The 25,298-nt window shown below is 39.7% G+C and overlaps 2 protein-coding genes across 3 annotated transcripts; both read left to right on the forward strand.

Moving 5' to 3' along the window:
• The first annotated feature begins 5,268 nt into the window (after positions 1-5,268).
• On the forward strand, positions 5,269-7,658 carry LOC145350825 (ADP-ribosylation factor 6-like). The gene has a single exon (XM_080200163.1). It carries the CDS (start codon positions 5,813-5,815, stop codon positions 6,341-6,343), a length of 531 nt encoding a protein of 176 aa, XP_080056289.1. The 5' UTR covers positions 5,269-5,812; the 3' UTR covers positions 6,344-7,658.
• Positions 7,659-17,639: 9,981 nt separating this feature from the next.
• Positions 17,640-25,093, forward strand: LOC145350557 (gem-associated protein 6-like). 2 transcript variants are annotated; one of them, XM_080199756.1, is made up of 3 exons: positions 17,640-17,720; positions 24,100-24,253; positions 24,661-25,093. In XM_080199756.1, exons 2-3 carry the CDS (start codon positions 24,126-24,128, stop codon positions 25,043-25,045), a joined length of 513 nt encoding a protein of 170 aa, XP_080055882.1. In that variant the 5' UTR covers positions 17,640-17,720; positions 24,100-24,125; the 3' UTR covers positions 25,046-25,093. The 2 variants fall into 2 exon arrangements, with proteins under 2 accessions (XP_080055882.1, XP_080055883.1); XM_080199757.1 differs by having other exon boundaries at positions 17,673-17,755.
• Positions 25,094-25,298: the final 205 nt, after the last annotated feature.

The following is a 25,298-nucleotide window of genomic DNA, read 5'->3' on the forward strand; positions in this document are numbered from 1 at the left end:
CATGCCAACCTTCGCACATTAGCACTGCTGTCAGGATGGGTGAGCCCTTCAGCTTTCATTCTGAGGCAAAGCCTAGGGCTGCTGGTTTGCGCCTGTCCTCAGAACCAAACGCAATGTAAATCATGGTCTCAGCTTGAAGTCTCCAAAGCTGTTTTCAAAGACAAAATGGAAAGAAGCCCATACCTCTGCTTTTCTCTGTATTTTCAGTGGAACCCCCTGCTGCTCTTTGCACTTGCGCCAGAACTCCAGTAGGCTTTGGCAACTGCCCAAAAAAACCCACAACCCATCAATAAAGACTCCCTCACACTTCCTTTTATGTACATCTCCCTTTACTTATAATCTATGGTTGTGTATCAGTTCAGGAAAAGCTAAGTTTTTAAGATCAAACCAATACAATTATAAATCAAAGCATTCCTTATTTTAGTCCTACTCAGACCCACTCCCATTACACTCTTTCCGTTACAGTTATGACTGTATAGATGCCACTTCATGTTCTTGTCTGGATCTGGAAAAAATTATTGATTTTCACTACCAATTTCCACCCTTCACATGGTACATTTCTGACACTTTCTTTTCTTTACCTGTCTCCATTTCCAGTGATATGCTGACCATCAATATTCATTACAGGCCCACCAACTCCCACAGCTGCCTCGTCCACAGCTCCTAATACCCCGTTTCCTGTAAGGACTGCATCACATTCTCCCAGTTTTTTCACCTCTGTCTCATCTGATCCATTGATGCCACCTTTGAAGATTGCATTTCTGACATGCTTACCTTTTTCCTTAATGGAGGTTCCCCTGCCCCTGGTTGACAAGGTACTCGACTGGGAGTGACCCATTTCCTGCACCTCAACCCTCATTCCTTCCCCTCCCCTTCACACTGCCATTAATGCTTCCTCTGTCTCATGCTCTACACATCTTTGTTGCAATCTCTCCTAGCTGCCACCTATCACTGATCTTCTAGTCTGCTCCATGATGCCCCCCCCGCTGTCCTCACTTTCCACTCCACCAGTCTCTGCATTTAAAGGCTCATCCTCCACTAAATCCAGCATTATGCCTCCATGAAGCACATCTTCCCCTCACCCCTGGTCCACTCATCAGCATTCCACAGGAGCTGCTCTCCCTGTGATACCCTGGTCCACACCTTCATCACACCCAACTCCCCATTCCCCTCCCCACAGCATCCTCCCCTACAATCACAAAAGGTGCAACATCTGCCCCTTTACCTCCTCACTATTCAAGACCCCAAAAATTCCTTTCTGGTAAAGTAACATTTCACTTGCACCTCCTTCAATTTTGTCTTGTGTATTCACTACTTCCAATATTGTACCCTCTACACTGGGGAGACCAAACACAGATTGGATGACCACTTTGTGTATCGCCTTTGCTCAATCTGCAAGCATGACCCCAATCTTTCTGTTGCTTGCCATTTCAACTCACTATTTTGCTCTCATGACATATCCGTCCTCGGCCTGCTGCAACATTCTAGTAAAGCCCAATGAAACTGGAGGAGGAGTACCTCATCTTCTGGTTAGGCACATTACAGCCCTTGGGACTGAACACTGAGTTCAACAACTTTAGACTGTGACCTTTCTCATCCATTTTGACAACTTTTATCCAAAACGTTTGTTGTCCCAATGCAAAACTCCTCTGCCCCCACTAAGCCATCTGTCACTTATTCTTTAGTTTTTGCCTTCACTGAGCATTGACCTTGTTTCCTATTAATGCATTCTGCTATCTTTCCATTATGCCACTATCAGCATCTTCTATAGCCCTTCACATTGCCATTAACGCTTCCTTTGCCTCACGCCCTACACACCTTTGATACAATCTCTCCTAGCTCCCACCTATCATTGACCTTCTAGTCTGCTCCATCCCCTCTGATACATTATGTAATCCATCATATTTCTCCCTCTGCTAAAAGCAAAATACAGCAGATGCTGGAATCTGAAACAAAAAGACTTTCCAGCATTTTGTGTTTATATTTCTCCCTCTTTCTAGTTCTGAAAAAGTCACACAGCTTCAAAATGTTAACTCTATTTCTCTCTCCACAGACGCTGTCAGACCTGAACTTTTCCAGCATTTTCTACTTCTACTATAAATAAAAAGCATATATTTTTCACTCCGTAAAAATGTTGATTTTTTTTAAAGGCTTGATTCCTTTCAAAGACAAAAAACTGAACTGTTATTGTTTGTATGCTTCATGGATGAAACACAATAATGTTCTCTTTTTAAAGAAGTAATTTCCACAACCTCAGGAAATCTCAAAAGTGCCTTCCAGCCAATGAAAGGTTTTCCAAGTGTAGTCACCGCTGCAATGTAGACATGTTCCATTCAAGCCTTTTACTCATCGTAACTTCTGCCTTTTACGCTTATCTACCTTCCCCTTAAACACATCAATACAGTCCACTTCAACTACTCCCAGTGGTCTTGAGTACCATATTCTAATTGATTGGCAAAGCAGGATCAAGTGACCAAATGATCTATTCCTGCTCCTATTTCGCATGTTCCTAATGCCTCCATTTTGGCAAAATCCTGATGGGAACCATCTCCCAGTTATCTGTACATGACACATAACTTTTGGCCAGTAGGAGATGTGAGGGTTTGCTGGATATTTCTTCAGAAGGAACTCTTCAAAATGCAGCAAATGAAACAACAATAAAACTTAATCTAACTTATAAATCAAAGAAAGCGTTTAATAAAGAAACATCATTACTCCAAAATTGGAGCCTCGCCCTGAGCCACTCCAAGCTTCCCACAATTGTAAAGTTTCTTATTTATAGTGAATCAGTTGGTCAGCTGACTATTACATCAGTGATTGATTCCATGTTTTACTGGGTCAGCTGACCCTTACATCTTGTTCCCATTGGTCACATTGCATCCAACACAAATTTGTCACTGGTTACATTATAGCCAGAGTGTAGCTGATTTTCCCCAAAACCTGTGAAGTCCTTGTTCATTGCCTTTGTACAGTAGCTTTGAATGGAAAATTTAATCATTAATCCACGTCTGATCATTAAGTGGCAGTATGATTTGTCTCATTGCATGGTTTCAAAATTTTACATTTTAAAATAAAAAATGGAGTAGGTACATATTTAGAACACACGGGAACATAATTATTATACCTGAATATGAATATTTAATTGTAATGACACATATATTTAGTTCATTTTCTACTTAAGTTTCTGGGGAAATGGAGCAACTAATTTACACTCAGTAAAGTCCCACAAATAGCAACAAAATAACTGACCAAATATTTTGTTTTTTGTGATATTGGTTGAAAATTGAATATTGTCCAGGAAACCAGGAGAAGTTTCCTGTTTTTTTTTAAATAGTACCATGGAATCTTTCGCATCCATCCAAGAGCACAGTTTAAAATCTCACCCTCGACAGTACAACACTCCCTCATCAATGCACTGGAGTACTGTGACCAATTCTGGTCACCAAACCACAGAAGTCCATGAAAGCAATGGGAGAGTGCAGAATCTCACAGCAAGAATAATCTCAAATGAAAAGAGAGCGAACCACGAGGAAAAGTCAGAGAAACAGAGCATAAAAAAGATTTCTGAAATAGTATTGACAAGTTAAATGAAGATTGTTTCAAATTAAGTTGAGTAGAACCAACAGACATAAATTTAATTCAACAAAAAGAGCATGTTCAAATGGATATTATATCAGAAAAAACTATCAGAGAAAAAAAATCAGAGGTTAAGTTTTGAAATAATTTGCCAGGCAAATTCGTATAAACAAAGGGGTTCAAAATGAAGTTGATAGCTAGATTGGGGCTACTAGGGTATCAAAGAAATGAGTTTCAATAATCCTTTCTTGACAACAATACTTTATATGAGGATTGCTTCATCACCAGAACGTACAAGCCAGCATCAAAATGTAACTTGGCTGGTGGCGAGAAGGGCCTTCCATGTCAGAAGTTTCCTGCGTGTCTGGAGTCTTACCACGTCTGCACATCGCCTTCAAGGCAGCTGCGGTGAGGGAGGGGCTGTCACTTTCTTCTGGAATGTACTTTTACAAAGCTGATCTGGAAAGAACAGCAGTGGTTTTTGTGGAGGTTCACCTCAAGCCCCCTAATATACTACTCTGCATTACACAGGTTGTTTCCAGGGATCCATGCTAAGATAATCACTATCTGCTGTTGGAGGATCATCAATTCAATGAAAGATACTCTGATCTGCCTGAAACCTGCTTGCCTTTCAGTGCAAAGAATTATTGACAACCGAGTGTTGCAGGCTGAGACATTCAAAGGTCCAGGACTGCATGCTGAAGGATGTAGTAAAACTTGACATGCAAAGACTGAATAGTACACCAAGGGGTTGGAAAACATGTGTAACCCCTTGGACTATATGCACCAGAGAACATTTGACATAAAATATAAAACGTACCTTGTAAAGATAACCTGTAATTAAAAGGTTAATGAGGCACCTCACATACTTATTGAAATAAACTGTTTTGCACTTTGTAATGTCAAATTTGAACTGTTATGTAATGTACCTTTACCTTATGAATAAAGTTAATTTTGAAAAAGGAACTACAGAAATCTTTGTTGGAATTATCTTAAATAAGAGTTTATTTTATAAGAATGCTTTTAATTTATATCAATGTCTGTTGATTGAAATTGTATCGCCATTGTTATATTTTGTTAAACAGATTAGATGCAATGAAGAGTAAAGAAAATATGGTCAATTTTGTGTTAGAGTGTTCGCACTCTATTAACCAGAATTTCTGAAATTCCCCTAATAATGAACCATCACTTTACTGATCAGAAGCAATACAAAATTATCTGGAACCATTAAAGGGCAGCATAGTGACACAATTGTTAGCACTGCTGCCTCACAGCACCAGGAACCTGGGTTTGATTCTTGGCTTGGGTCACTATGTAGAGTTTGCATGTTCTCGCCATGTCTGAATGGGTTTCCACCAGGTACTCCAGTTTCCTTCCACAGTCCAAAGATGTGCGGGTTAGGTGGATTTGCCATGCTAAATTGCCCCTTAGTGTCCCCCCTAGGGGGACTAGATAGGGTAAATGTATGGGGATCTGTGTGGGATTGTGGTTGGTGCACTCAATGGGCTGAATGCCCTTCTTCTGTAGGATTCTATGATTCATATTATTTGGTACTTTATTTGGTTTTAATGTATTGTTGAAAATTAGAAGTTAAAAAAATACTTTACTTCCTGAGTACTTGAATATTAATTCATGTTACAGGTATTGCAACCATATTCCAAAAACTGGCATTTCTGATGAACCGGGGTTCATGCATGCTGGATAATAAGGATTTTACTGTAATTGTATATCTCCTCCAGCAGATGGCGTTTATAGGCCTGAGCACTGCCTTAATGCTACCAAATGGAAGAAGAAAATGAAGGGGTTGTTTCAAATCTGTTTCACTCTACACTTTTCTGATAATCCGTACAGTTAACTTGGGGCCATTTAACATACAAACTGAAAAATCGCTCAATTACAGTGAGCTGAAGAATTTCGGAAGCTGATCAACTTCCTTTCCAAAGTAGAGATTTCCTACTGCAGTCTGAACTGTTGAGTCAGGAGGAAAGCCTTTTTTTTGTTAGCATTTGATCTGAACTGCTCAAGCAAGAAGAAACTGGCAGAATAGTGAGAGACCTCACTTTGGTGCTACTTCCCTTCCAGTAGGTTATCATTCAACTCCTGTGAGCTTTTTTTTCTGAAATACTTCAGACAGGACTAGCGATTAACAGTTCTTCAAGGTAATCTGGATGAGCAGACACTGGTAAAGTTTACAGAGTTTACATTCAATATTGTTTCTGGAAACATTGATTTAAAAATGGGGAAATTCCTGTCGAAGATTTTTGGAAACAAAGAAATGCGAATTCTGATGCTAGGCCTGGATGCAGCTGGGAAGACTACGGTATTGTACAAACTCAAACTGGGACAGCCTGTCAGTACTATCCCGACTGTAGGCTTTAATGTGGAGACAGTGACTTACAGGAAGGTCCGGTTCAGTGTCTGGGATGTAGGAGGTCAGGAAAAGATTCGACCTCTTTGGAGGCACTATTACACAGGCACCCAGGGATTGATCTTTGTGGTAGACTGTGCCGATAGAGACCGCCTTGATGAAGCCAGGCAAGAGCTCTACCGCATCATAAATGACAGAGAAATGCGTGATGCCATTATCCTGATCTTTGCAAACAAGCAAGACTTGCCTGATGCCATGAAACCCCATGAGATCCAAGAGAAACTGGGCCTAACTAGAATACGAGATCGCAACTGGTATGTTCAGCCTTCGTCAGCGACCACTGGAGATGGACTTTTTGAAGGGCTAACCTGGCTAACTTCTAATTACAAAACATCTTGAGAACAAAGTTCAAACTTCACAGAGACGTTGCATGAAAAGTGAATTCCATACTGGTTAGTTTCAGCTTGTAACAGTTGGAGTGGAATTTGTTCAAAGGAAGTTGTAATATAGCAGGAATGGCTAACACCAGCATAAAGACAAGAGTACCCTGGGGCTTGGTAAAGATTTACTTATAGCAGCAATATTATCATAATTAGCTTCTATTACAAGTGGGCTTTGATCCTATATCAAAAAGTCAGATTTTTCCATTTTCACTGTGGACTGATTAAGAATTCTTACCAGTTATAAAGAATTTCAGATTTCTAAAAAGCAACCATTTACAATTGTTTTTATTCCCTTCAGTCACCAAATTAAGTATCAAAGTGCTCAGAAGTTTACTTCAGTAATAACACAGTTACATTATAGTAACAATTCTTGTATTTATTTTGGGATACATAAAAATCCTTTAAACTGCCTCACAAGGAATATGTAAGTTTTGAGAATACAAATATGATATAATTGCTTAATATAACAGAAAAGAAGTACATATCCTCATAATGTAAACACGAAGTTCACTAGCTGTGACTAATCATTAAAAGAACTATACTGATACGAAATAACATATCTGAGTTAGAAACATTGTTGTAGTAAACAACAGTTTTACCACACTCAAAATTGTGAACGTCAAAAACATATTAGAGGGTATATTTATTTTAATAGTTTGCTGATGAATATGCTCTGTAACTCATGAAATGGGAAATCTTGCCAGAAATAAACCAGGAGATTGCATAATCAGCAAGAAAATTCATGTATCTCACAACTAAAACTGGAATTTATCAATTATCAATTTGAGAATTTGAAATTATATGGAGGTTTGTGTTCAGGTGTTCCAAAGGTTACTGCACACAGTCTTTGTATGGTTTAACTCTGCTGTAGTAACAAAAAGGTCGCTGCACATTTCTATAACAGCAATGACACAATAGCCTCATATGTGTCATTCAAACAATCACATTCTCTTGTTCCAAACTTTGTGTTTGACATTTGCATTACCTATTATTGACAGTTGCCATGTTACAACTCAATGGGTTGGATCAAATCCCAAAAGGACTTTGCAGTAGGTTATTGAGAGGGTGGCATGATGGCACAGTGGTTAGCACTGATGTTTCACAGTGCCAGGGACCCAGATTCGATTCCCAGATTAGGTCACTGTCTGTATGGAGTCTGCATGTTCTCCCCGTGTCTGCATGGGTTTCCTCTGGTGCTCCGGTTTTCTTCCACAGTCCGAAATATGCATTGGTTAGGTACATTGTCCATGCTAAATTCTTCCTCAGTGTACCTGAACAAGCACAGAAGTGTGGCGACTAGGGGATTTTCACAGTAACGTCACTGCAGTGTTAATGTAAGCCTACTTATGACACTAATAAATAAACTTTTAAAAAATATGTTGGTCATAAAGGACCTTAGCAGTGCTATTTTACCAAGAATATGCTGCCCTATTTGCATGAAGTATTATTTTTAATGAATACACATTTTTAAAAAAATCTTAAGAGTGGTCCATTTGAGCAGTAACACAAAGTGGCACAGTGACAAAATGCAGGATCAGTATCCACATCTACTGAGCTCTCAATTTCAGTTTTGTCACTGAAGGAAGGTACCAATATAGCAAAAAGTGGTGCTAGTTTGCTCTTGTTTGTCTCGTGATAACTGCCTCAGAAAGGTAATGATGGGGTATTAGAAAAGCTTGGAATAGATCCATTGAAATGAAACAGAAATTGCTGGAATACTCAGCCGGTCAGCCAACATCTGACAACAGAGAAACAAATTTAACATCTCAGAACTGGGAGAAGTTACAGATTAAATAGTTTATAAACAAATTCAGAGAAAAATGGAAGAGGGATTTGGTAGTAGGGAAGATGGAGGGAGGGGAGGAAAGAATAAAGGGGAAAGTCTGTGATGGAGTGGCAGCATTGATTAAGGAGAGCATTGCAGTACTGTAGAAAGAGGATGTTCCAGAGTGTTCAAGGACAGAATCAATTTGTCTAGAGCTAAGGAACAAAATAGGTGCAAACACATTGCTTGGTGTAGTCCACACACTATCAGCGAGTGGGAAGGACATGAAGGAAGAAATCTGCAGGGAAATTACAGACAGGTGCAAACATTACTGAGTAGTTATAAGACAGGACTTAAAATTACTCAAATATAGACTGGCTTAGAGGTAGTATAGAGGGCAGAGGGGCAAGTGTATAACGTTCAGGAGAATTTTCTACATCAGCACGTGTTCAGTCCAACAAGAACGGAAGCAGTGCTGGAGCTGGTTCTCAGAAATGAGGTGGGCCTGTTAAATCAAGTATCAAGAGAGAGTGATCGTTGTATCATAAGATTTAGGATGATGTTAGAAAAAACCAATTGACAATTCACGGTAAGAATAATTAACTGGAAGAGAGCTGACTTCAATGGTGCAAGAACTGAACTAGGTCAGCAGGAAAAAAAACTATGGCTGAATAATAGGCTAACTTGAAAAAAAGAAATGGTTTGGATACAATCAAAGTGTACGCCCTCAAAAGGGAAAGGTAAGGCAAACAAATTCAGAGTCCCCTGAATGAAAAAATAGAAATCAAGATAAAGAAGAAAATGTGTGCTCATAGCAGGTGTCAGGGAAAAAAATACAGTTGAGAACCAGGCTCATTACAGAAGGTTCAGAGGGGAAGTGAAAGTTTAAGATAAGCAAAGAGGGATTATGAGAAAAGACTGGCAACCAACATAAAGGGGAATCACAAAGTCTTCTATAGGCACATAAATAGTAATCGGGTGGTAAATGGAATAGAACCTATTAGGGACCTAACAGGGGTTTACAAATAGAAGTAAGGGGTATGAATGGCTAAGATGTTCAATGAATACTTTGCATATCTTTACCAAGGAATCAGATGCTACCCAGGCCATGGTGACAGAGGATATAGAAGAGTCCAAAACTGACGTATTGAATAAATTGTCAATACTTAAAAGTTGACAAGGCACTGGAACCTTGAGGTATTCCAAGGATATTGAAAGAAGTGAGGGTGTAAATTGCAGAGGCACTGGGCAAGATCTTTCAGTCTCCCTTAGACTTGAATTGGTGCTGGTTGTATCACAGCTTGGTATGACTCCTGCTCTGCCCAAGACCACAAAGAGCTACAAAAGGTTGTGAATGTAGCCCAATCCATCATGCAAGCCAGCCTCTCATCCATTGACTCGGTCTACACTTCCCACTGCCTTGGAAAAGCAGTCAATATAATTAAGGATCCCACGCATCCCAGACATTCTCTCTTCCATCTTCTTCCATCAGGAAAAAGATACAAAAGTCTGAGGTCACGTACCAACTGACACAAGAACAGCTTCTTCCCTGCTGCCATCAGACTTTTGAATGGACCTACATTGCATTAATTTGATCTTACTCTACACCCTAGCTATAACTGTAACACTACGTTCTGCACTCTCTTATTTCCTTCTCTATGAACGGTATGCTTTGTCTGTATAGTGTGCAAGAAACAATATTTTTCACCGTATGCTAATACATGTGACAATAATAAATCAAATCAATCAAACATTTTGCCCTGGCTCAAAAAAAGGTTATAGGGATAAGCCCAGCAATTATAGGCCAATTTTACTTTGATGGTGGGGAAACTTCTAAAAACAATTATTTGCAATAGAATTAATAATCACATAGAAAAATGATGGTTGATTAAGAAGAGCCAGCATGGACTTTTTAAGGGAAAAGGGCATTTAAACAAAGTTTTTTGAAGAGATAAAAGGGAAGATTAATTAGGGTAATGCTGTTGATGTGCTGTTTTTGGACTTTCAAACAGCATTCAATGCAGCGTCACAACACAGATTTGACAGATAATTTATAGCTCTTGGAATAAAAGGGTCATTACGAACGTGGATGCAGAATTGGCTAAGTAATAGGAAACTGAGTAATAGTTTATGGTTATTTTTCAGGCTGGAAGGTTTATAGCTATTGGTACCCTTGTTTTTCCTGATGTATATTAATGATCCAGGACTCAGTGCACAGGGGACAATTTCAAAATTTACAGATGATACAAAGCTTGGAAGCATTAGAAACTGTATAATGTAGAACTTCAAAGGGAGTTGGTTGATAGGGCAGAGAGAGGGCAGATGAAGTTCAGTACGGAGAAGTTGAGGTGATTCATTTTGGTAGGAGGAACATGGAGAGACATTATAAAATAATGGGTACAACTCTAAAGGTTGTCCATGAGCAGAGGGATCTGTTGTACATATATGAAACTCATAATAGTCACAGGACAAGTGGAAAGAGCAGTTATTAAAGCATATGGCATCCCAGGCTTTATTAACAGGGGCATAGAGTACAAGAACAAGGGGCTTGTGCTAAATTTGTATAAGACATTATTTAAATCTCAGTTGAATATTATGTACAGTTCTAGTCACCACACATTAAGAAGGATGAGAACGCATCGGAGGGAGTAGGAAAGAGATTTACAAGAATGATGAGAAACTTCAGTTATGAAGTTAGATTAGAAAAGTTGGGTCTGTTCTCCTTGGAGAGGAAAAGGCTAAGAGATTTGATAGCAGAGCTCAAAATCATGAGGGAGCAGGATAGACTACATAGGGAGAAATTGTTCTTGCTCACAAAAGGATTGAGAATAGGAGGGCAAAGATTTAAAGAAACAAATGCAATATGGGATAAAAAACCTTTTTACACAGCGAGTGGTTCAGGTCTGGAATACACTACCTGGAAGTGTGGTGGAGGCAGGTTCAATCGTGGCATTCAAGAGGGCATTAGATGATTATTTGAATAGATTAGAGTTACGGGAAAAGACAGGAAAATGGCACTGTTATAATGCTCATTTGCAGAGCCACTACTAACATGATGGGCCAAATGGCCTTCTTTGGTACCATAATAATTCTGTGATTCTGGGTAGGAATGATTAAATGACAAAATGATTGATAATGGGACAAATATTGATCTAGAGAGCTGTAGATGACAGAAACATTATCAGCACCTGCTGTCTGAAAAATTGAAAGCAGTAGTTATAATCTGAAGTTACTGAAATCAGTCTCGGGTGTTGAAGGTTGTAACGGTTGTAAAGTGCTTCATTGTTTGCATCTTTGGAATTTCTATTATTCTGTTCTTATGATAACAACATAGGGTTGGGGACAGAGATGTCAGAGTGGGAGTGAACTAGTTAAAAATATGGCATGTTGATGTAATTATATTTAACTACAGTCATTGTGAACAAATCTATAACTGGTGCAGTCCATTTATTTTTATAGAAAATAAGTTATAAGCAAAAGAGACTGGCTTATAAATACTGTAAAATTTTAGCATCAACCATGTCACATTACATAAGAACATAAGAAATAGGAGCAGGAGTAGGCCATCTAGCCCTTCGAGCCTGCCCCGCCATTCAATAAGATCATGGCTGATCTGTCGTGGCTCAGTTCCACCTTCCCGCCCTCTCCCCATAACCCTTAATCCCCTCTCTTATCAAAAACCCATCAACCCGCGTCTTAAAAATATTTAGCGAGGCAGCCTCCACTGCTTCAACGGGCAGAGAATTCCAGAGATTCACCACCCTTTGAGTGAAGAAGTTCCTCCTCAACTCCATTCTGGAGGAACTTCTACAAATATTTATTTGTGGGCAGCAGTGGTGATAAAACCTGTTAGTGCATTGATATAGATTGGATGGTGAACAGCAGTAAGTGGGTTTTCTCTATAAAGTAATTTCAATCATAGCATCTGGAGGACACTAAACAGATGGTGCTTACCCCAAGAAGAAAAATGTCTACTGGAATAATTCTAATTAAAATTAATGATGCCCAGAAACAGATTGTGTCTTCATTTTTCATGAACAAGAAAATGAGTCTTCTGAAGTGTAGGAAAGTTTCAGCATCACTAAAAGACATTAAACATATGGCACAGACAAAAAGCTTATTCACAGATTACAGTGGAAGGCAAATTCTAGCTTCTTCACAACAGAATTTCAAATTTATTCAATGTGTTAGCATATTTCCTATGTGATCGCTAAATCATGAAATGTTTGCTATTTTGATATTTGAATGTTCAGAATTTTCACAGCACAACTTGGAAGAACAGTCTCCTAGTGCTAATTTAGCCACAGGCCTTTATTAACATTTTCATACAACTTATGACTTTTTCTGGATTTGTGCAATTGAGTAAGTTAGCCACTGACCTTTCACTTCTGGGATCTCAAATCAATACCAATGCAAACTAACTAAGACAAATATTTCCCCTGACAATTGATCATAAAACATCCTTGGTGAAATGACTCTGGGTTGGAATCAGTCTAGTTTAGAGATGGAAATTTTAAAAAGATTACACGAATTCGAGTGATTTTATTTTGAGGTTAGCGAAGGAGAATTTTACTTGACCATGTTATATCTGGGAGCGTTTCCTGACATGGGAGCCTAAAATACAAAATGCTCCACTTTCTAGCGCTAACATACCTCACTGTGACGTGCACAAAATTCAAATAAAATGAACCTGTTTCACTCAAATATTCAAACTAAACGTTGCAATTGTGGCACCTGATGTTTTCTAAGTAAGGGTACCGAGTAACTGATGAAAATAAGAATCTTTGAAAATCTATAAGGCAGCATCGAGTACTGAAAGGATTAAAAGGGTGTTGTCACTTCATGGATTTTTAGACAGATTGATAACAGCCTGCATAGAAAACACTTGTCACTACTTTTGCCAACAGAAAAAGCATATGCTTTAAGTTCAGACTCCAAATCAGCTTCAGCGTTAGTCTTTTTCAATATGATTTTAAAATTTGAGTCTTACAAGTGAAATTATTTGTGCAGCTGACATCATTCCATCTAATTGCATTTCCTCTGTATACGTGCTAAAGGAAATGCATTACCATGGCAACTGTGGTATTTTTAAAACTGCAGTTTCAGAGATTTCCTTGTTATATGTTGTCCAGATAGTAATCTTTTAGGTTTAGTTTAATTCAGGAAATAGGAGACCCATCCAAGGCTAGTTTTATACACAGGACTCTCAACAAATTTCTTGTTTTTTCCTATTTGCATAAAAAGTGATAAAATCTGCACAAAATAATTGAAAAATTGCAAAAATGAAAATTTCATTGTTTTATTTTCTCATAGACTTTGATATCCCAATGGAAAAATTCACCTGGTGTACTTGTGTCACATTAAGCCATAGCTGCTAGAAGCTGCACAATTAGATTTCCAGTCTGTACTAGCTGATGCAGTATTTGTAATTTACAATGAATCAGTGTGACTCTGGTTTGAAAGTGGATACAAATCAAAGCAAGGGATTCTTCTCCCAATCGATATTTAGAATTTCATGCCAGATGCATATATGTAGTATAGGTGAATTGTGAGGATTTGGTCAGGCTCAGTTGTGATTCTCTCTTTAGTTGAATAGCTTACTTGGCTCATGATTAAGGAAAGCTAATTTGAATGAGGTACCTGATGACTGCCTTCCTCCATGTCAACTATAATTAAGTGAAAAACAGGGAAGGGGGAAGAAAATCAAAGGAAATAGCAAGAGCAGTAACATCCTGTCTCAAATAATCTGTCCGGTTAACTATTTTTTCAAATGAATAATTATTGAGACTTTGGTCTTTGTCCCATTTTTGTATAGTTCAATAGTTTTTATTAAACTATTGTGTAACAAATGGCAGCATTATGGTGAAGTTGGTAACATAACAACAAGCCATAAACAACAAGCTTATCCAATGTTTCCTCAAAGCTAAAATTCTCCATTCATGGCAACATGGTTGTAAATCTCCCATGTACCCTCTCAATTGCTACCACATATGTAATCCTTCTTGTAATGTGTACTAATTGTGACCTCATCATTTTTTGTTTCCTAAGCCTTGGCTAATAAAGGAAAGTATCCCACATGCCTTCTTAACCATCTTGGCAACCTCTTCTGCCATCTTCAGAGATGTGTGGACATGTGTGTCACCCTGTTCCTCCACATTCTCAGTATCTAACTACGTGTTTTGCATTTCCTAGTCATGTTTGCCCTCGCTAAATGCATGACCTCAATTTCTCTGGGTTGAATTCCGTTTACTACATTTCTGCCTGTCAATCAGATAGCCAATTTTTGTGTCATCGGCAAATTTCTTACACATGCTCCCCCACCAAATTTAAATCTGCACCTTTATCTTTGGATGCTAAGCTTGAGATGTTGGAATGCTGCCTTAAGTTGTGACATTGGGGTTTTCTGCCAAGCAACGAAGGTTGTTTGCTTTTGTTCCAGGAGTTCCGATACTTGATCATTTTTATTGAACCAGTACTGGTGACAACAATGCTCTAGCTTGGTGGTCTGGGCACAGGAATCTAGTACAACTGACACCATCTCTTCAATTCTACATACAAGAAACTTGACCCATCCTAGAGCATTGACAAAATAAAACTTGTCCATCAACTCACTCCTGGTCGGCCAAATATTCCACCTCCCATACAGCTGAGCACTTCACAGGGCAGCTTAATGAGGAGGTCGAAAACTGATTAGCCATGCCAGTTCAGTTTTCTACAAACCATGGCAATCAGCATTTAACAACAAACGTCGGGCAAGTCAACAAAAGTCCTAGACCAATTGTCGTCAACGTACTCCTGTACTGCTATGAGCTGTGTAGTAGTGATACATAAGGGTGCTAGAAAAATTCCAACAGCAATAGTTCCGCTGAAGCCTCCAAATCTATTCCCCAATCTACTTAAGCAGTCTAGCACCACTTAAAGCAGCAATGGTTATTGTCCAACCCACAATCCCTCACTCTCCTTGTTTCAGTTCTTTCCAACAATATAACACACACTACTGTTCTTAGTGCCTGGCTTTGATATCAGAATCTACTGTAAAAGTGCCAAAAGTAGAACTGCCAGTGTGTAGTTTGTTTTCTTTTTGCACCAATTCCCAGTCTCATGAATTGTCAAACAGAGAAACAGTCTGACTCTGCAATTAGCTTTCTATTTATCATTTGCTTCTTTGCTGTTCTTCCTTATGGCAACCCCATGTCACATCCACATTTCTTGCAACCACTTTCATAATCAGGAAACCAATTAACTCTCTTTTAAAATACTCACCAGTAGATTTTGTTCTTAAAGTATTGTATTAAAGAAAATGACTTTTTTTTCTAGCACATGGACCACACCATCCAAATTCTTAAACACTCCAAATGAAACAGCAGCACACCTGTTCTAGGGACATCCTTTGTCTCATTTCTTGCTTCATCACCATTTCCTTTGGCCTGAAAGACAAAGTCTTCAGTTTTTCATTGACATTCAATATTTCCTGTCTTTCACCCTAGCAAATGTCCTGATCCCATCCCTCCTTTCTCAAAAAGTATTCCATCTCTAACTTTTCTCAACTCTAGTGAAAAGTCAACTTGAAATATTAACTTGTTTGCTCTCCATAGCTGCTGCCTGACCTGCTGAGTAATTCCAACATTTTGTTTTAATAAGCAATTTAAATATACTTTTTTCAATTTAGTATACTGCTCACAAAGCAGCCATATTATGGAACACATTGTTCAGTCTGTAGGCATCATCCTGAGCTCCCCATAACTAGTCATTTCAGTTCTCCACCTAAATCCCACACTGGCCTGGTATTGGCCAGTGAAACCCAATGCAAGCTTGAGGAACAGCACCTCATTTTCTGCGCTCAACGAGAGTTCAACAATTTTAGGGCTTAGCCTCTGCCTCCACAATTTTTTTTTGCTGGTTTGATTTTTCTTGTTCCACTGTTACCCAACTTTCACCGCTCATCTTGACGCATCTTTTGTTTCTTTACACATTACAAGACCCTTTTCGTTTAATTTCTTATGCCTTTTTGTCACAGACCTTTTCTTTTGTTCTTCCTCCACCTTGCTCAAAACCTACATCTCTATTTTCCTTCAATCTAATGAAGTCACTTCACTGAAATATTAACTTTTTTCTCTCCACAGATGCTGTCTAACCTGCTGAGTATTTTCAGTACATTCTATCATTTCAGATTTCCAGAATCCTCAGTACTTTTATAAAACAAGGAAATTATTCTGTTACTCCTTTTATTCCACTTAAAGGACAAAATTTTTCTAAGCATTGCACCAAAAAAGATTGCTCAGTGAGGCAATCTGTGCATGATAAGTGAATCTAAGCTCCAAAAGTAATGACTGGAGAGAGATAAAAAGAGAGCTCTGTTGAGATAATTGTTTTGAAAGATGTGGAGATGATACATTGGGGAAAAGAACAGCAACAACAGGAGCCTCACCAAAACTCAGACTTTTTTAATTCATTTGTGGGTCACCTACTACCAGCATTTTTTGCCCATCCCTTGTTGCACTTGAGAAAGTGGCAATGAGCTGTCTTCTTGAACAACTGAGTGGCTTGCTAGGCCTTTTCAAAAGACAGTTGAAAGTCAACCATATTGCTGTGACTCTGCAGTCACATGCAGGTCAGACCAGGTATGGATGAGTTTTCCTTTCTTAACGAACATTAGTGAAACAAATGGGTTTTTATAACAATCAACTCATGGTCACTTTTAATTCAATTCAAATTCCATCACCTGCTATGGTGGATTTGAACCTAGGCCTGTAGAGCATTACCCTGGGTCTCTGGAATACTAGTTCAGTGACATGGCACAAGAAAATGAGGTAAAAGACCTCCCCACACAAAGCTCTGACACAGAGTCACCCAGATTCAAAACGTTGGCTCTTATCCTCTGGCCCAAAATGGGGTCAGACCTGCTGAGATTTTCCAGCATTTCATGTTGTTTCAGATTCCAGTATCCACATTAATTTGCTTTTAACTGATAAGAAGTATTGATTTGTTGTAAGGGGTATTCATTCCCTCTTTCCTTTACACTTCAGCGGTTGTTGGGGGTGGGGGTGGGGGGGGGGGAAAGAGTTCTGAGAGTAGGCGAGGCTCCCCGCCATTTGGGGAGGCTTCGTGAAGACACTCCTCGGTGGCAGCCCTGACAAATACAAATATTTCTCACATTACAACGGAGGGGGGAAGGAAATTCTACAAGACAACATCGAGCCCCGATGTTCAAAATTTAAACATTCTTTTAAAATGATGCAGGAAACATTGCTGCCACATACATTACTTGTTTACTCCAAGTTTGACCACAGCTCAGGGATTGGAATTACTCGTCCTCTTATACCCTCACGTGATTCATTGCGAATGCCGGACAGTTAAAACGTCATTGCAAGGCGCCCGGCTAAACGTCATTAACACACGACACCTGGATTAGTTGATGTCATTGGGAAGCGCCGAAATTAGTTGATGTCATTGGGATATGCCTAGAGTAGTTGACGTAATTGAGAAGCGCCGAAATTAGTTGACGTAATTGAGAAGCGCTGGAATGAGTTGACGTAATTGGGAAGCGCCGGAGCCCAGGAGTAAGGAGGTGGGTGGTTTGAGCCAGTGCCTTTGAATTCCTCGGTATGAAAACGGCTGCTCAGTGTAAATTGTTGGGTCTAATATCGCATCGAATTATATTTCAAAAATATATTTCGATACAGTGGGTTAAAATGACACTGATGGAAGCCTGTCGACCTGATACGTTAATCCTTGTTAGCCCCATAGATGTTGCATTTTTTTCTATTTCGGATGTTTTTATACAAAATTATATTCTTGTTCACCTGCACTCAGACTGCCACCTTTACCATCTCCCAGCAAGGCAGCGCTGATTTGTACCACAATCTCGTATTTCAGAATCCAAAAGTCTGCACATGCTGGAATCCAAATAAAAACTAAACAGTGGAGATACTCAGTGGGCTAAACGTGGGGCTGCCATTTCATGTTGAAGGCATGCCACATGACGTTCTGACTGTATGATCATGTGAAGCCTTCTCTTATGCCTTTTCCAAAGATGTGTGGGTTAGGTTGGTTGGCTATGCTATGTTGCCCCTTAGTGGGATTAGTGGGCACAGAGCCTGGATTGTTGTCAGTACAGGCTCGATGGGCCGAATGGTCTCATTCTGCACTGTCGGGATTCTATGATTCTACAAAAGTTACCTTGTAGCAGTGGGCCTTCTGTGGTTGAGTATCTTTGCTCTATGTGACAATTCCTGAGAATCAGGAAGTCATCTGTGAGAGGATAGCAGGGCAAGCCCACTTGAGTCCCCAAATCTGCAAGTCCCCTACTTTTCCCCTGAGGCACCACCTTTCCATATCTCCAACTCCATCCACTGGCTCATGCAAAATGTACATCTTTCTTGTCCCTGCTTTCCTGCCTACATCTTTTCCCTACCAACCAGCTGTGGCGCCCTGGGAATGATGGAAATTATTTTGTTTGAAATTAATGCAGTTTAATGTTATTCTGTCTCCTGTTGCCAGGTCAATTGTAATTATTTGCAATAATCTGTATTGTTTGTTATTTATGTGAGTGTACAATGATGGCCAATTTCAATTGCTGATCTCATGGATTTTTTGACCTATAGTTTGAGATAAGAACCCCAGTTCTGGTAGACACCCAGTCATTGTGGGAGGATTGGGAATTTTAGCTAGCAGTCAATCATCAAGAAAACAAATGGGAAGTTAATTTTTCAGGTATAAATCCTCCCAAATTCTTTGCACAGTTTGGTGCCCCATTCTCACAGACTGGCCATAACTCCTCATCTGTCAAAGAAAGCATTCTTCTCCCCTTTGTTAAAATGACAGTACATTATGCAACAGTGTCTGCACATTGTAAACCTGTTTGAGTTAATTTAAACATTTACAAAATCCAAGATACCCCAGGGCAGTTTTAAAATGTGTTTTGGCATCACACCAAGTGTAACTTTACATGGCATTAAACTTGACAGGTGTAAGATTGCCTCCTTCATGGTACCCCATACTGCTTCTCCCTGAAGTCAGGTCAGACCTTTGCTCTGGAGAGTACAAAAGGTGATGTTTCAGACTTTGATTTGATTTATTATTATCACATGTATTAACATAGTGAAAAATATTGTTTCTTGCGTGCTAAACAGACAACCATACTGTTCATAGAGAAGGAAATGAGAGTGCAGAATATAGTGTTACATTTATAACTAGGGTGTAGAGAAAGATCAACTTAATGCAAATCCATTCAAAAGTCTGACAGCAACAGGGAAGAAGCTGTTCTTGAGTGTTTGGTATGTGACCTCAGACTTTTGTATCTTTTTCCTGAAGGAAGAAGGTGGAAGAGTGTGTGTCTGGGATGCATGGGGTCCTTAATTATGCTGGCTGTTTTGCCAAGGCAGTAGGAAGTGTAGACAGTCAGTGGCTGGTTTGTGTGATGGATTGGGCTACATTCATGTCCTTTAGTAGTTCCTTGTGGTCTTGGGCAGAGCAGGAGCCATATCAGGCTGTGATACGACCAGAAAGAATGCTTTCTATGGTGCATCTGTAAAAGTTGGTGAGAGTTGTAGCCAACATGCCAAATTTCCTTAGTCTTCTGAGAAAGTAAAGGCGTTGGTGGGCTTTTTTAACTGTAATGTTGGCATAAGGGGACCAGGACAGATTTACAATCTATATAAATGACTGAGTGGAACAAGAATAATTCTTGTTATTATCTGGACACCTAAAAACTTGAAGCTCTCGACCCTTTCTATTTCGTCCCCATTGACGTAGACAGGGCATGTTCTTCTTTACGCTTCCTGAAGTCGAAGATGATCTTTGTTTTGTTGACATTGAGGGGGGAGATTATTGTTGCCTCACCATTTCACCAGATTCTCTATCTCATTCCTGTAGTCCATCTCATTGTTTGAGATCTGACCCACTACAGTGGTGTTGTTAACATAAGAACATAAGAAATAGGAGCAGGAGTAGGCCATCTAGCCCTTCGAGCCTGCCCCGCCATTCAATAAGATCATGGCTGATCTGTTGTGGCTCAGTTCCACTTTCCCGCCCTCTCCCCATAACCCTTAATCCCCTCTCTTATCAAAAACCCATCAACCCGCTTCTTAAAAATATTTAGCGAGGTAGCCTCCACCACTTCAACGGGCAGAGAATTCCAGAGATTCACCACCCTTTGAGTGAAGAAGTTCCTCCTCAACTCCGTTCTAAACCGCCTCCCCTTTATCTTGAGGCTGTGCCCCCTAGTCCTACTGTCTTTTTTGAGCGGGAAGAGTCTCTCCACCTCTATCCTATCCATCCCATTCATCATCTTATACGTCTCAATGAGATCTCCCCTCATTCTTCTAAACTCTAGCGAGTACAAGCCTATTTTATTCAGCCTCTCCTCATAGCTCAACCCCCTCAACTCCGGTATCAGCCTAGTAAACCTCCTCTGCACTCCCTCCAGGGCCAAAATATCCTTGCACAGGTGCGGCGCCCAAAACTGCACACAGTACTCCAGCTGCGGCCTCACCAATGCCCTATACAGCTGCAGCAAGACCTCCCTACTTTTATATTCAATCCCCCTCGCTATGAAGGCCAGCATCCCATTCGCCTTCCTGACCACCTGCTGCACCTGCAAGCTGGGTTTTTGCGACTCATGCACAAGGACCCCGAGGTCCCTCTGCACCGTCTCCTGCTGCAATTTTTCGCCACGTAAGTAATAGTCCTTCCTACCATTCTTCCTACCAAAGTGGACCACCTCACACTTGCCAACATTAAATTAGCAAACTTGAAAATTGAAGTGGAGGGGAATTTGGCCACGCAGTCACAGGTGTATAAGGAATATAGTAGGATTTGGCATTGTAAGTGATTGTTTTAGTGTAAATGGATCCCATGTTATCTTTGTTTTCTTTTTCTGCTGATATTATCCCCATCTCCTCTTCACCGGGCCCAGGAGATCAGCAATTAAAATTTTCCATCACAGTGCACCAGCATAAACAACAGACAGAGATGTGAAGTATTGTAAATAATTACTATTAGCAAAGCAACAGGCAATAGTTAGATTGCATTAATTTTAAACAGAATTTCCAACATACCCAGGGATCAACAATTGACTGGTGGAGAGTCAGGAATCTTTAGTGGAGGGGAGTGGTTGTGATGGGGGGAAAAGACATGGACGAGAGATGTAGGGTTCAAGAGGATCAGGGGATAGGAGGTTGGAGGAGGAGGAGGAATTTGGAGTCAGCAGACTGGGACTTAGTATTTTGCTGTTACGCAGGTAGGTTTGCCCTGATTTTCTGTGTTCACCAAGGGCCTCCTGTTTCATAAGAACATAATAAATAGGAGCAGGAGTAGGCCATCTAGCCCTTCGAGCCTGCCCCGCCATTCAATAAGATCATGGCTGATCTGTCGTGGCTCAGTTCCACTTTCCCGCCCTCTCCTCATAACCCTTAATCCCCTTGCTTATCAAAAACCCATCAACCCGCGTCTTAAAAATATTTAGCGAGGCAGCCTCCACCACTTCAACGGGCAGAGAATTCCAGAGATTCACCACCCTTTGAGTGAAGAAGTTCCTCCTCAACTCCATTCTAAACTGCGCCCCCCCCTTTATCTTGAGGCTGTGCCCTCTAGTCCTACTGTCCTTTCTGAGCGGGAAGAGTCTCTCCACCTCTATCCTATCCATCCCATTCATCATCTTATATGTCTCAATGAGATCTCCCCTCATTCTTCTAAACTCTAACGAGTACAAGCCTAGTTTATTCAGCCTCTCCTCATAGCTCAACCCCCTCAACTCTGGCATCAGCCTAGTAAACCTCCTCTGCACTCCCTCCAAGGCCAAAATATCCTTGCGTAAGTGTGATGATATTTTGGCCTTGGAGGGAGTGCAGAGGAGGTTTACTAGGCTGATGCCGGATGTTTCCTTTGTATGTACTGCATAACTGCCAACACAAAGGACAATGAATCCATCTTGGTTTGTTACTCATCTAACACCTTCCCCAAATAACTCTGTAGGGCCAGGCATTTGCAGCTGAGTTGGATCTTTCTCTGACTAGGTACAACGACTATAGCTGTAGAAAACTTTCCCACACTTGGGAAGTTGAAACCAATTGTACTGCCATTCTTTCAGTTCTGATTAAAATCAGCTGAATATAAAATGGATAGTTTGATTTCTAGAGCATTTTATCAAATCCTCAGAATATCTTGAATTGCTTTATAATCAGTGGATTACTTAAACTAAAGCCACTGTTACATAGGCAAATGCAACAAATATTTTTAAAAATTCATTCATAGGATGTGGGGTGTCACTGGCTAGTCCAACATTTACTGCCCATCCCTAATTGTCCCTGAGAAGTTAGTGGTGAGCTGCCTTCTTGAACTGCTGCGGTCCAACAATGTCTCAAACAATATATGAGTGAATGACCAGATTAAAACATTATTTGGTGTTGGTTTGGGCAAACTGAATTTTGGATAGGATGCCAAGAGAATTCCATGCTTCCTGATTAGTGTCATGGGATTTTCAAAGTCCATGTAATCAGGCTGATAATTTATGTGCTGGGATGGGATTTGAATCCCAACCTTCTGACTTAGGATTCAGCATTGTAGTGTTTTTTAAAGCTCACTCAATTCTTCCATGTACATATTATTGACTGATGATAGCATTCAAGGGGAGTTAAGAACATAAGAAATTGGTACAGCAACACAATAACCCCTCAAGCCTGAACTGCCATTCAATAAGATTGAGGCCTATCTACCTTAACTACACTTTCCTGCCTTATCCCATATCCTTTGATACCTTCTCTCTCCCCGAATCAGTCTTACGTTCTCTATAAGACTATGATTCTTAGTTCTCAGCTCTAAGCAGAGGAAACAGCTTCTTGTGCCTGCCCTGTCTTGAATCAAGAATTGTATATTTTTCAAGGAGATCACCTCTCATTCTAAACTGCAGAGAATATTAGCTCATTCTACTTTTTGTAGGACAGCCATCACATCCCACGATTCAATCTAACAAACCTTTTTTGGATCCCAAACTAGTTTTTCTTTCCTTGGTTAAGGAGACTCAATTAAGGCACTAATACTTGGATTAAGACGGCCTTAAATTCTACAAGGATGCTCAAATCCCTGTGAATACCAACATTTACTGGTTTCTCACCTTTTAAAAACATTGGTACAAAAAAAGGAAAAACAATGTGGATAATTTTATATTTCCCAAATTATACTCCATCTGCCAACTTCTTGCCCACTCACTCAACCTGTCCACAATCCCTTTCAGTATCCATGCATCCTCCTCGCCGCTTAATTTTCCACCTCACTTTGTATCATCAGCAACCCTGAATACTCTTCTCCAGAAAGTAGTTGAAGAGTGTGGAACTCACTATCACAAGGAGCTGTTGAGACATAAGAGGAAGCTACAAGAATTATTCTTGTTCCACTCAGTCATTTATATAGATTGTAAATAGTTATGGCCCAAGCACTGACGCTTGCGACACCTCACTGGTTACAATCTGCCAACCCAAAAATGATGCGTTTCCTACCTATTAATAAATCCTCAATCCAAACTAAAACCTCCAACCCCATGAGTCCTCATCTAGTGTAACAAGCTCCTGTGTGGCACAAGTTGCCCAGTTTGAAGAAAATTACAACACACGGCTCTCTCTTTGTGTAAGAAGCTCTAAAGAACAGTCGTATGCACTCAGTGTTAATTTTGTTTATCTCTCCTCAGATGCTGCCAGACCTGCTGAATTTTTCCAGCGTTTTCTGTTTTCATTTCAAATTTCCAGCATCTGTAGTATTTTGCTTTTATCACACTTCTACATCACCTCGTTCTGTGATGCCTGATTTGGAATTAACGTACATGATTTTTAAATGTAGTTTAACCATGGAGTTGAATTTATCCGATCTGCAAATTCATTTTAAATTATTTACAATACAGAAAGGCCTTCAGTAATGATATGAATACAATGTTTTTACTTTTTATATTTCAATAGATTGGGCGAACATTTGTACAGTGAATATGAATGAATGGATTACCAAAAAACCTTTGGAATGGGAAAAATATCTGAACAAAGAAGTAAAAGTCACTGCAGATGAAAAAAATGCATATCAAGGCTGGGTCTTTACCATTGATCCTGTATCGGGAAGGTAAGTTAAATTTGATGAACATCTTTTTAAATCCCACCCCTTTTTTCTAAACCTATTGACATAACATTTTATTATTTTCTTACCCACGTACTTGTAACTTTCCCTTTAAATATGTTTATTCTATTTGCCTCAATGGCTCCTTAGTGGGTTCCACACTCTAAACACTGGAAAGATAAGTTTATCCTGAATTCCTGTTTGGATTAATCCAATTATCATCATATTTATAGGCCCTAGTTTTTGGTCTCCTATTCAAATGGAAATATCTTCACTGTCTTCCCTATCTACAAACCTGCCTTGAACTGCTTGGATATAGTGTTTCTTCTATTCAAACATCAAAAATTTCAACTATAATTTCTACCTTTGTTTAATTGTCCCCAGTGATCAACTTAATTTTTTATTTCTCTCAGCATTGTTCTGGTAAACTTCGTGGACACTGGGAAGGTGTCTGTTGTGACTATTATGGGCCATGCAATTCAGACAGTGGAACTAATCAATGAAGGCGAAAACAATACAACTGAGAAACTATCTGCCTTGTTCATGCCTCTAGCTGCCAAGGTCTACAGCAATGAAGAACTTGAACAAAGGAAGTCCAGCCTTAAATCTTGGTTAGAGAAAAATCGGATTCCTGTTACAGAGCAGGGGGACCAACACACAGTGCTGTGTGTGGCTGGGGTATTGACAGTTTCTCCACCATACAATCCAGAAGACTGTAATAGTTCCAATGAGATTATCCTATCCAGGGTTCAAAACCTCATCAACTGTAATCCAAATGCTGATCATAAAACTGATTGAAGGGGAATACTTAATGTTAAATTATTAAATATATATTTCTTCTGGTAATTTTGGTGTCTATGCTTCTTCTTTATTGTTTAACGTTAGCTGTACTTCTGTTACTGGTCCTCAGCCTTGCAATGAAAGGGTGGTGGTTTTATTGCTGGTGTGCTTAGTAAAATTGAAAGTTACAGTTCATCTTACCCTAATTGATGTGCCATATTTGAGAAACCCAGAACAAAATATCCCTCAATTGTTGTAATTATCTGCTATC

This window comes from Carcharhinus amblyrhynchos, chromosome 12, assembly GCF_965287045.1.
Source record: "Carcharhinus amblyrhynchos chromosome 12, sCarAmb.v2.hapA, whole genome shotgun sequence".
Classification (NCBI taxonomy): Eukaryota; Metazoa; Chordata; class Chondrichthyes; order Carcharhiniformes; family Carcharhinidae; genus Carcharhinus; species Carcharhinus amblyrhynchos.

Excerpts from the sequence above, each read along its gene's own strand:
- LOC145350825 (XM_080200163.1), top strand. The coding sequence starts at position 5,813 with ATGGGGAAATTCCTGTCGAAGATTTTTGGAAACAAAGAAATGCGAATT.
- LOC145350557 (XM_080199756.1), top strand. The coding sequence starts at position 24,126 with ATGAATGAATGGATTACCAAAAAACCTTTGGAATGGGAAAAATATCTG. Across the intron at positions 24,254-24,660 it reads ATTGATCCTGTATCGGGAAG|CATTGTTCTGGTAAACTTCG; the intron begins GTAAGTTAAATT and ends TATTTCTCTCAG.